The sequence below is a fragment of the Vombatus ursinus genome, unplaced genomic scaffold (genome assembly GCF_900497805.2).
Source record: "Vombatus ursinus unplaced genomic scaffold, bare-nosed wombat genome assembly UNPS02010219.1, whole genome shotgun sequence".
Taxonomy (NCBI): Eukaryota; Metazoa; Chordata; class Mammalia; order Diprotodontia; family Vombatidae; genus Vombatus; species Vombatus ursinus.
The window spans coordinates 133962-145454 of record NW_020949997.1 but is presented as its reverse complement, the minus strand read 5'-3'; the positions used below and the strand labels follow the sequence as shown (position 1 = coordinate 145454).

Genomic DNA, 11493 nt, shown 5'->3' with positions numbered 1-11493 from the left:
AGAAATGGTCCATTTGAAATATCTGGAGTGCCAGAGACATCTAAAGTGAAGGTTGAAAATAGACTTTTAATACACCTCCCTCAGTTCTTTTTAGAGGTGGAGGACTAGAGGTGAAGATCAGAGTTTTTTCAAGGTTATTTGGTTAGCTTTGCTGAACTGCTTTGTTCCCTCTTTTTTATCATTTGTTATAGGGCTGGCTCTCTGTGGGAGGGAAGGACAAGATTAAACAGTGGGAAATCTAGGTGATGTAAAACAAAGATATTAATAAAAATTTATTAAAAAAATAAAATAGGCTTTTATGTCAGAAGTGTCAATGAGAAATGCTTGCTGAATTGAGCCCAATTCCACAGAAAGGCTAAGCACCAGGCCAGCAGGAGTAATGCCTGTTTTAAAGAAACAGCTCTTTATCCTTTCCCAACTGTCCAGCTGTCTCCTTAAGGAACTTGCAAAGACCACATATTTTCTCACCTATGGCACCAGAAAGGATAATGGGGTTTGGAGAACAGAGCTATTACAGATTCTTACAGTTCTTTCTGGCTTGGAGGCTCTTAAAAGTTTTTTTTTTTTTAACTTTTCCCAGACCTCCAAAAGTGGCAATGTTTTATCTCCTTCCCAAATGTGGAATGGTAATTTTCAAGTCACATAGGGCTGAAATGACTTACGGTTTTCTTGGTAGTAGCAGTTGAAAAAATAAAATAAAATAAATATTACTGGGTTGAGGAAGGGAAAAACAGCAACTCAAAAATGCCACCTTTTGTCTCTGTTGATCCTGGAGAAGTCATAGCTCAGGTTTCTATACAAATCCAGAAAACTCATTTTTCCCTTTTCTCAACTTGCTTGCTGCCACTTTGGGTTACAGGAAGAAGAGTTTCTCACACAACTGGATGGCTGGTTCATGATGTAAGACTTGTCCAGACAGGAAAGCTAGCTTGTGGGCATACTTGCAGGGAGCTGGGACTCTGATGGTGCCAGGCCAATTCCAGTACATGTGGCAAAGCTTGAATGTTAACCTGGAGGCCAAGAACAGAACAATGCACTCAGGACTACTTTGTGCTTAAAAACATCTATTTGTCCACGTGGGCATGCCAATTATCACACACCATCACATTGCCCGAGTTCTTCTTAGCAAACTAAAACCTCAGATGTGCTGAAAAGTTCTTGGAAGCCTTCCTAATTATTTCCCTACATGGAAGATGTTTCTGATATTACCATTAACTTAATCAAATGCCTTGGACAAATTAATTTACCTGTAGCTTACCAAATCACGGAAACTTTCTACCGAAAATGCGTAAATTCTTCCAGTCAGCCAAATTTAATGTTTTCAAAAAAAGACTACAATTATGCTAAGAAAATTAAGTATTTTTGTACTGTCCAAATTTAAACTATATTTTTACCCCTTGAAAATACTAGTTAAGGATTTCAAGGAACTCAATTGGCAATTGTTCCTGTGGTTGGCTGTATCTTAATTAGCTGAATCCAGACTTACCTCTAAAGCTACAATTCTCAAACTTTGAGGTCCCAGGACCCTTTTATGCTCTTAAAAATTAATGACAACCCCCAATCACCTTTTGTTATCTGTATTACATTTGCCAATATTTACAGTACTGGAAATTAAAATGTCTTAGTATTATTATGATAATAGTTTTGACCTTGTGGACCCCATGGAAAGTCTCCAATTCTCAAGCCCATATTTTGAGAACTACTGCCCTACAAGAAGAAAGGGCTCACCTCTGCATATGATCAGGGCTCAGGTTTGCAGTGTTGAGAACGCATACATAATGTGTAGGAATGCCACAGCCCTGCCGCACATGATGGGCAAGTAGGTAGAAATCCACCCTGGCAAGAAAAATGATCAAACTTGTGACATGGATTCTATTATAGAATCACAAAATCTCAAGAGTTGGAAGTATTTTATTCAATACCCAAGCAGGAATACTCTCCATACAACATCTCCCAAGAAGCTTGAAGACTTCTAAAAAATGAAGACCTCACTACATCTTCAGGCAGTCCCTGAAGACTTTTGTATAGCTCTATGTTTTTTTTTTCTTTTTGGTGAGGTAATCAGGGTTAAGTGACTTGCCTAGGGTCACATAGCTAGTAAGTGCCAAGTGTCTTAGGCCAGATTTGAACTCAGGTCCTCCTGACTCCAAGGCCAGAATTCTATCTACTGTACCACCTGGCTGCCCTGGATAGCTCTATCTTTTATATTTGGAGCTAGAAGGGATTTGGAAATCTAGCTCAACCATCCCATTTTATTACAGATAAGAAAAAAAGAGAACCCTAGTTCAGTGTTATTTCCTGGAGAGCTGGTAGACATTGGCATCATCTCCATCTCCATTACAGAGGGAGGTCTGTGCCTGATGTTTTGTTAGCTTAGGTGAATCTCTTTACCTCTACCAGTTTCTTCCCTCAAGCACCATAGGCAGGAGGCAGAAGAAGAAAAAAAAAGTGTTTTCTATACACAGAGCCTCTAAGAACAACCCTTCCATCCTGAATCTAGAACAAAAGAATTTACAAAATTAAGTGTCCTCCAAAAGCTAATCTCCCATATTTCCCCAAAGACGAGCTGAAAGGCAGCTTACTCACCACTCCCTGCTTGTGATGGTGTGGTCCACTACAGTACCTGGGGAGGGAGTCACAAAATTATCTGTAGCAGCTGAATACAGGTTAGTGCTAATTTTTTTCTGTACCACAAACACCACCATCTTTGGTTGGTAGTTTTCAAAAGCTTCAAAGCACTTCTGTAACTGAGGGATCTCATAGCTAGTGACCGTCTTCAGCTGGCCATCTGATACTCCATCTCTGTACACCACAATTTTCTCCGGCAGGCAGTGGTTTACCTGAAGTGAAATCCCAAATAATACAAATTCTTTATTATCTCTGAGAACAGGGAACTCACCAGGCACAGTACTCATTGGCAAGAAAGATTCAAACTTGCATTTCTTGGGTATATGACATCAGATATATTTGACAGACAGGTCCAAATGGAGTCAGTTTTGCTGAAAAAAGTTCTTGTTAATTTCTATACTTCCACAGGATAATGAGAGGTCAGGAATATCAAAAAGAGCCATAAAACAGTACATAAAGAGAGGCAAACTTGAGTCAAACAGATTACAGGACCACAGATTTAGAGGTGGGAGGTTCCTGATTCAAATGTGTAGGAAAAGTTGAAAGATTGGTCAGAAAAATGATGGTTCCAATTCATCTGCCTTTCAACTTTCAGTTTGTATTAAACCTTCATAACAATAACAATAATATTAGCTAACATTTATATAATGCCTGCTGTGTACCAGGTACTATGCTAAAAACTTTGCAAGTATTTCATTTGTTCCTCACAACAACCCTGGGAGGGAGATGCTGTTATTATCCCCATTTTACAGATGATGAAACTGAGGCAAACAGAGGTTAAGGACTTGCTCAGGGTCATGCAGCTAGTAAATTTCTAATCCACATATAGAATAAAACAAAACTCTTCTTTGGCATAGGTATACCAAGTAAACTACCACTAGTAAAAAACAGTTTATGATGGGTCGGCTTCCCTAACCCATCTTTCCCTCAGATTATTAAGTGGAAAGCATACCCAAAGATGGAGACTCACAAGGTGATGAAATAAAGCTAAATAAAACATTCTTCTACTTGTCACCCTGAAATATTATGGATGTTTAATTATTTTTTTTAGCTTTTATTTAGTATTTTATTTTTCCTCAGTTACATGTAAATACAATTTTTAACATTTATTTTTAACTTTAGAGTTGCAATTCTCTCCCTTCCTCTCCCCCCCCCATATTGAGAAGGCAAGCAATTCCATATAGGTTATACATGTGCAGTCATGCAAAACATATTCATAATAGCCACGCTGTGAAAGAAAACACAGACAAGAAAAAAACTCAAGAAAAATAAATAAATTTTTAAAAAGTATGCTTCAATCTGTATTCAGACACCAACAGTTCCTTCTCGGTATGGATAGCATTTTTCATCGTACGTCCTTCAGAGTTGTCTTGGATCACTGTATTGTTGAGAATAGCTAAATCATTCATGGCTGATCGTCTTACAATATTGTCATTACTTTGTACACAGTACATTTCACTTTCCATCAGCTCATGCAAGTCTTTTCAGGTTTTTCTGAGAGCATCCTGCTCATCATTTCTTACAGTATAATAGTATTCCATCATAATCATATACCACAACTTGTTCAGCCATTCCCCAATTAATGGACATCCCTTCAACTTCTGATTCTTTAACCCCAAAAAAGAACTGCTATAAATATTTTTGTACATATAGGTCCTTTTCTTTTTTGTTTTTTTTTTATCTCTTTTGGAATACTGATGTTCAATTCTTTAAAATTGTAACTATACAACACACCAGAGCATAACTTGGAAAAAATGAAATGAAATAAAATAACTATCCACTTTGTTGAATGTTTTCAGGTTCTTATTTTAATAGTAAAATATTTAAAGTTCTTTTTCTGTATGAGCTAGTTCACTAGGTTTTTGTTGTGTATATGTGTCTTTTTTCAATAGTTTAGCTCACAATTAATTGGAAAAGATATTTTTGGTTCTTGTTCAGTGATGCTGAATTCAATGTTCACTATATTTCCTTATCATCTGAAGGTACATTTGGCCCAAACAGATAAAACTGGACAATTTCTGAACTTTATTCTGCATAATGCATTGCACACATTGTACCTAAATTGAAAGTATATATATATGCTTGAAATCAAAGGAACCTTGCAATGACTGCTTTTGCAATATAATTACCTAGATCATATTTCATACTTTTAAAAATATCTATAACATCATTTTCCTGAGAAACACAATATATTTAATTTACTATTACATAACTCATTTGCACATCCTGAGACAGGGGTATAATGGAAAGGGCATTGGTTTTGAAATCCAAAGATCTGGGTTCAAATCCTGACCCTGTCACTTACTACCTGTGAAACTGTGGACAAATTGTCAGACTTCTCTGGCTCTCAGAGTCATACATATGTAAAATAAGAGAGTTAGCTGAGATGATTTCAAAGTCCCTTCTGGTCTTGAGCCTATGATCTTGTTATTCTCCTTATGCCAGAGAGAGGGAAACAGAGGCACAAAGAAGTCATAACTTTCTTTGGTGAAAGTAAGAAATAGACCATTGAGTGATGTACTCTTGCTCCCTATTAAGATATCTCATTTGTTAGTTAGCAGCCTTTACTGGACACAATGTGTGATTTTTGCCTTTTAGATACTTTAGTTACAAAGGAAATGGAGGACATCATTCCTAACCTCAAAGATTTTATAATCTAAGGTGGAAATACAGACATGAAAAAGCAAATTTAAGTACAACTAATATATTACTGAATGCTACTCTACTTAAATATAAGGTACAAGTATAAGATAATGAGATATTGATTCTGTGAGCCCCAATGAAGTAATCTTCATTGCCCACTATCCTATGATGATCATATTCTGTAAATGAGAAAACCAGGGCACATGGTATGTGTGAGAAAGACTGTTCCTTTTTTTTTCTTTCTTAAAACAAGGAATACCCTGGAAAATCCAGGATGAACAGTCTTGCTTTCTTCACTGCTCCAGCCAGACTAATCACTCATCTCTCTACTTTACCAGATACTCAGCATTTAAGATTACAGAAGTATGACTAACTAGAAGATTGTGAACTTTAAAACCTATGTATCATTAGGAGTTTTAATTTTATTTGGGAGCCATTCAGTGACATGAGCAGCAGTAGAGAAGTGGGAAGAGCACTAGATTTGAAATGAGAGAACCTGAGTTCAAATCCTAAATTTGCTGTTTATGACCTGTGTGATGACTGCCAAGTCATAACCTTGCTGGGCCTGTTTCCTTCAACTGTAAAATGCGGATGCTGGGCTTAGTGATTAAATTTTAAAGTCCCTCCAGTTTTAAATCCTATGATAAAAATAGACATACTTCAATACTTGAAGGATCAGCATGGGTCCTCCCTCTAATACAGATCATAGCCCCTCTTTGCCTTAGTGGATGATCTTCATGAGTGGTACAGAACAAAAAATTCATCACTCTGTCGCCAAACTTCAGGGGATGCCTCTTTCCTCTGACCCCCCTCGATAACAGGTCTATAGGCTATCCCAGACTAATAACCAAAGGTTTTCCGGTTTGGTCAGACCTCAAATAAATTGTATTCTGAGGTAATAGAGTCAAACTTTAGTGGAGACATCAAAATATATTTAAGTAAAATGATCCTTCCTGCTATACACAGCACAGAATGGAGGCCAAAAGGTTGGAGGCAGGTGGATTTGGCAAATGGAAGGAATCACTGAGTTCAGAAAAGATTTTTTAATCTAGGTTTATTCTAGTTCAACAATTTTAGAAATATATTTTAAATTTCCATATGACATGATGGCAAAATAGGATTTTTCTCCCCCAAGTTTTGGTTTGGTTCCACACTGAAAAACCACCACTGAAAAACTATTGTTTGGCCTTGTTTTGAGACTCAGCTAAATAGCAGGTTCATTCTGAATTTAGTACATGGTTGGACTCAGCTGCTGTCCTAGGCAGTAATTAAAGAGGTGGTTAGAAGCTGAAACTGGACTGTGACTCTGAGAACAGAAGAAAGAAGCAAAGCCAAGAAACAGAGGAAGACTTGTATCTGCAGCTACACTGTGGTCACATGATGTAATAGAAAGAGAATGGGACCTGCAGTTAGGAGCCCTGGGTTTATCTCTCTCTGCCTCTGTATGACATGAAACAAATCATTTGCCACCTTCCTTTTTTTTTTTTTTTTTTGCTTGTGAGGCAATTGAGGTTAAGTGACTTGCCCAGGGTCACACAGCAAGTGAGTATCATGTGTCTGAGGCCAGATTTGAACTCAGTTCCTCCTGATTCCAGGGCCAGTGCTTTATTCACTGCACTACCCAGCTGCCCCTACCACCTTCTTTATCTGTAAAATGAGATCCTTTTTAGCTCTAAAATGATAGCATGCTTAATAGGTTTCTTTATAGAAAGAAAGCATACTACAGATCATTAACTTCTACTATTAGAATGATATTAAAATTTGTTTGCAGGGAGGTACAGTAGAAAACTTCTTTATATGCATGAAAGGAACAATTCTAGGGACCAGATTTAGTCTTAAACAACAATTTTGATAGCTTACTTTTTCACAAGGGCTAAATCCATCCTTAAGAAGCCCAAGGTACATGGATAAAGGCTTACTTTGAATACCTCTATGACAAGCTGAGAACATTGTCTGCCCACTTCTCCAGCCCAGTATCAGCTTAATGGAAATTACGTGCTGATTCTCATGGCTCAGTATACTTTGGATATCTGAATTGGGGTGGAGGGGTAATTATATATTTGTCTTATGAAAAGATGAGAGGATTCAGCTGGCAAAGACTTACTCATAAAAGTCAGGTAAATTTGTATGCCATACTAATTATTTAAATTAAGTCTCTGATAACAGCAGTGGTATAGGGGCATAAGGTTGAAAACATGGAAAGCAATAATGCCAAACTGCAACCTTATTCCCCTTGGTTTGATACACACCATCACAGGTTGAAACTTTCTTGTTCAATTGTTGAACTTAGGACTGTTGGACTTTGAACCTGCTTAATAAGTCCAATAAATATGATTTGGGTTTACTTCTACTAAATCATATTTCCTGTCAATTTACAGAGATCAAGTAGGAAGAGATCCTGAAATTACAAAAGTCTGGCTTTCCTTACCTCGTAATACTTCTTTAAGGAACCCACCAGGCACAGTTTTAGGCTGTCCACAATCTCCTGATGAGGCATCTGGAACACCACTCGGGAATACCATTTGGTGAGAGAGCTGGTAAAGGAAAGACAGAGAAGAGAAAATACATCAATAGAAGTTTGAATCTCAGATACTAAAAGGAAGGTTTGGCAATTAACCAATCAACATTTATTATGTAACAGGCTCTATGGGGGAGACAAAAAAAAATTCTTGGTTCTTATTTCCAAAGATTTTGCCATCAAATTTGAGAAACTCACTTTAATTCAACTGATATTTATTAATCTCCTACTATGTGCAGTGCTAGGTAATGAGGATACAATGCTCCCTATTACCTTTATGATCAAATAGAAACTTCTCTGGTATTTAAAGCCCTTGACAGCCTAGTCCCCCCTTACCTTTCCAGCCCACTTATACCTCACAGTACACCCATATTGGCCTTCCTGATGTTCCTCCATACTACCTAGATTCCATTTCATCCTTCCCCATCTTTTTCACTGGGATTCCCCTACCTTGAATATGCTGTGCCCTTACCTACCTTTCAGAAGCAATCATTTCCTTCAAAACTCAACTCAAGTTCCTTCTACAGCTCCCCTTTGGTCTAGATTCCTCCTCTCAATATTCCTCTACAGGCTTCAGACAGGGATAAAAGTTGGAGCTGAGACCCTATTCCACTCCAAGGTTCAGTGCCACATTGCTCCTATTTGCTTATGAACTTGTTCCTTGCTCAGTGCAAAGTACATGGCCCACAACTGCTGCCCACTCAGGAATGCCACTCTTGGGTGCAGATTGTTTCTCCAGTCTGCCTTCCATCTGTGACCAAGAACTGAAGAGTAAGTAATAAACTAACAGTTGGGCACTTGTTCTTGCACCCTGTGTGCAGTTCCAGTGCCCCACAGGGGTCTGGGATCTGGTCTTGCCCTCTGCACAGCCTCCATCCTCTTTAAGTCTCTGGGCTCCAGAATGGTCTGGTATAGTGTACTCCTGGCCAGACTCCATTCCTAGGATCCACAGACCTCCTCTGTCTCCTTATGCTGATGCAGGCTGAAAAAATGGTTCACTGTGACTTTTTCTTTAGTTTCTCCATTAGGATTTGGTCTGGTGCATTTTTTTTATCTGTTTGGAAGAGTTTTGTTGGGGACAGCATGCTATATTTCTCACCTCTATTCTGCCATCTTGACTCTGACTAGTGGAGAGTCTTTAACAGCAGGCAATTTAATTTGGTTTTTGTTTGGTGCCGTGTGTGTGTGTGTGTGTGCACGCACGCACACATGTATACATATATAATGTGATGTGATCAGACCTGTATGTGAAGGATGGAACTAAAATGGAGAGGGAGGGGAGGAGAAAAGGGAGACTGAAAGTAGGGAAACTAGTTAGGAATCTACTAAAATAGTCTAAGTGAAAGGTAATGAGGTCCTGAATTAGCATTACTATACCAAGCACTGTGTTAATATAGTGCTTGGTACATAGTAGGTGCTTAATAAATGCTTGCTGATTGATTAGAGAGGCAGTAACCCAGCTGAACTCACCCAACAATCCCTTCCTAACAACTTTAAAATAACCCTTTAAATCAAATTCTGGGGTAGCAGAGCCAACAAAAGGTCAATACAACTTATGAAGTCAGCAGGAGAGGTCTGTAATAAAAGAGTAAGGGCTAGCTCAGAGTGCACCTCCTGGCAGCAGCTGCTCTGGGAGCTCTTGGCCTCGAGATGGTAAAGGGATTGGACAACTGGTCAGAAAGAGACCTTTCATAAGGGACTCTTGAGCTGACACACTGTAGGACCAGGTGCTGTTTGGCAACTTCGCTGCCCATCCTCAGTTTTGGGTCAAAATTCCTGGGCAGAGAGGACCACTCGTAGTCAGTCACAAGGAAGCAGTAGCCTTGGTCACAGTTCCAAGGCAGGGAGGAGCCATAGCACTTGCAGCTGCAGGGGAGCAGGGTAAAGACCATAATGAAGACCAGGAAAGCAGTGACCAAACCTCTCTCTGGATCATACCATCTTGGAAGCAACAAAAACTTGCAGACTTCCAGAACTAACTCTGAAAACAGCATCACAAAAAAAGCCCAACTTTAACATAAAGTTCAAAGTGCAAGAAATAGGCTAGAAAATGAGCAAAAAACCCCCTAAACAAACAAACAACAAAACACCTGATCATAAAAAGCTACTACGGAGGCAGGGAAGATCAAGACACAAACCAAGAAGAAAACACTGTGAAAATAGCTGCAAGCAAAGCCTCAAAGAAAAATGCAAATTGTATTGAAGTCCAACAAGAATTCCTGAAGTGATAAGTGTGGTAGAGTAAAAATGGGAAAGAAATGAGAGTGATGCAAGAAAAGTATGAAAAAGAGAATTAATGGCTTGGTAAAAGAGGCACAAAAAATACTGAAAAAATAACATCTTAAAAAACAGAATTAGGGGCAGCTAGGTGGCACTGTAGATACAGTACTGGCCCTGAAATCAGGAGGACCTGAGTTCAAATCCGGCCTCAGACCAAATACTTGACACTTACTAGCTGTGTGACCCTGGGCAAGTCACTTAACCCCAATTGCATAAAACAAAACAAAACAAAACAACACAGAATTAGCCAAATGGTAAAAGAGGCACAAAATTCACTGAAAAGAAGGACTCCTTAAAAAGCAGAACTGGACAAATGGACATTTCTCGTCCATGAAAAATGAAAAATGAAACAATGAAAAAAATAGAAGAAAATGTGAAAAACCTTACTGGAAAAATAACTGACCTGGAAAAGAGGTCAAGGAGGGTTAATTTAAGAATTAGTGAAAGCCATCAACAGAAAAAGAATGTAAACATCATATTTTTAAAAATTATAAAGGAAAAATGCACTTAGATCCAGAGGGCAAAATAGAAACTGAAAGAATCTACTGATCACTTCCTGAAAAAGATCCCAAAATGAAAATCCTAAGGAATATCACAGCTAAATTTCAGAGCTCCCAGATCAAGGATTGTACCTATTGTATGAGGGAAACAAAGAGGAATAAAAGAAAACTTAGACGATATTATCATGTTACCCCCTAGGCATAACCAGATTACTGACTTCTAATATTTGAAGTGATGCTATTTGGAAGAAAGACTAAACTCAACCTGTATATGCAGCCATCAAGCACTTGAAAGAAATTATAAGAACAATTTTAGCTTAATACAAGAATTTTATATGGAGTGGTACAAAAATGGATAGGCTGACTCATTAGGTAATAAGTTTTCCCCTTTCTAGAAATCTAAAAGCAGAAGCTGGATAACTACTTTTCAGGAATGTTAAGTGAGATGGGGGACAGATTTTGAATGACATAGGTTAAATTAGGTAACCTTTAAGGTCCCATTTAATTTCAAGATTTTATTAAGTCATATACCTCCACAATCCTCTAATCAGTGTTTCAAGGCCCTTATCTTTGACTATTTAAAGAATAGTTTCATTTGGAAGTAATACTTTTACCTCAAACTCAATTTATCTTTTTTTTTTATTCTTCTTTAGAAAACTGACTTCCACCACATCACACCTATCAGACTGGCCAACATGACAAAACAAGTAAATGATAAATGTTGGAGAAGATGTGGGAAAAATGGAACACTAAAGCATTATTGGTGGGGTTGTGAAATGATCCAACCATTTTGGAGAGCAATTTGGAACTATGATCAAAGAGCCATAAAAATGTGTGTACCCTTTGACCTAGCAATAGCACTTCTAGGGCTGTATCCCAAAGAGATCATAAAAATGGGAAAAGGACCCACATGTACAAAAATAT

General features: G+C 38.1%; 1 protein-coding gene across 1 annotated transcript in view; it reads right to left on the bottom strand.

Annotated features, from left to right (window-relative positions):
- Positions 1-526: 526 nt before the first annotated feature.
- PIWIL2 (piwi like RNA-mediated gene silencing 2) overlaps positions 527-11493 on the bottom strand; it is a 69852-nt gene continuing 58885 nt past the window's right edge. The window contains 4 exon segments of the mRNA XM_027853955.1: positions 527-1010; positions 1729-1836; positions 2587-2840; positions 7700-7805. Of these exon segments, the coding sequence (XP_027709756.1) occupies positions 854-1010; positions 1729-1836; positions 2587-2840; positions 7700-7805 (625 nt within the window). The 3' untranslated portion in view covers positions 527-853.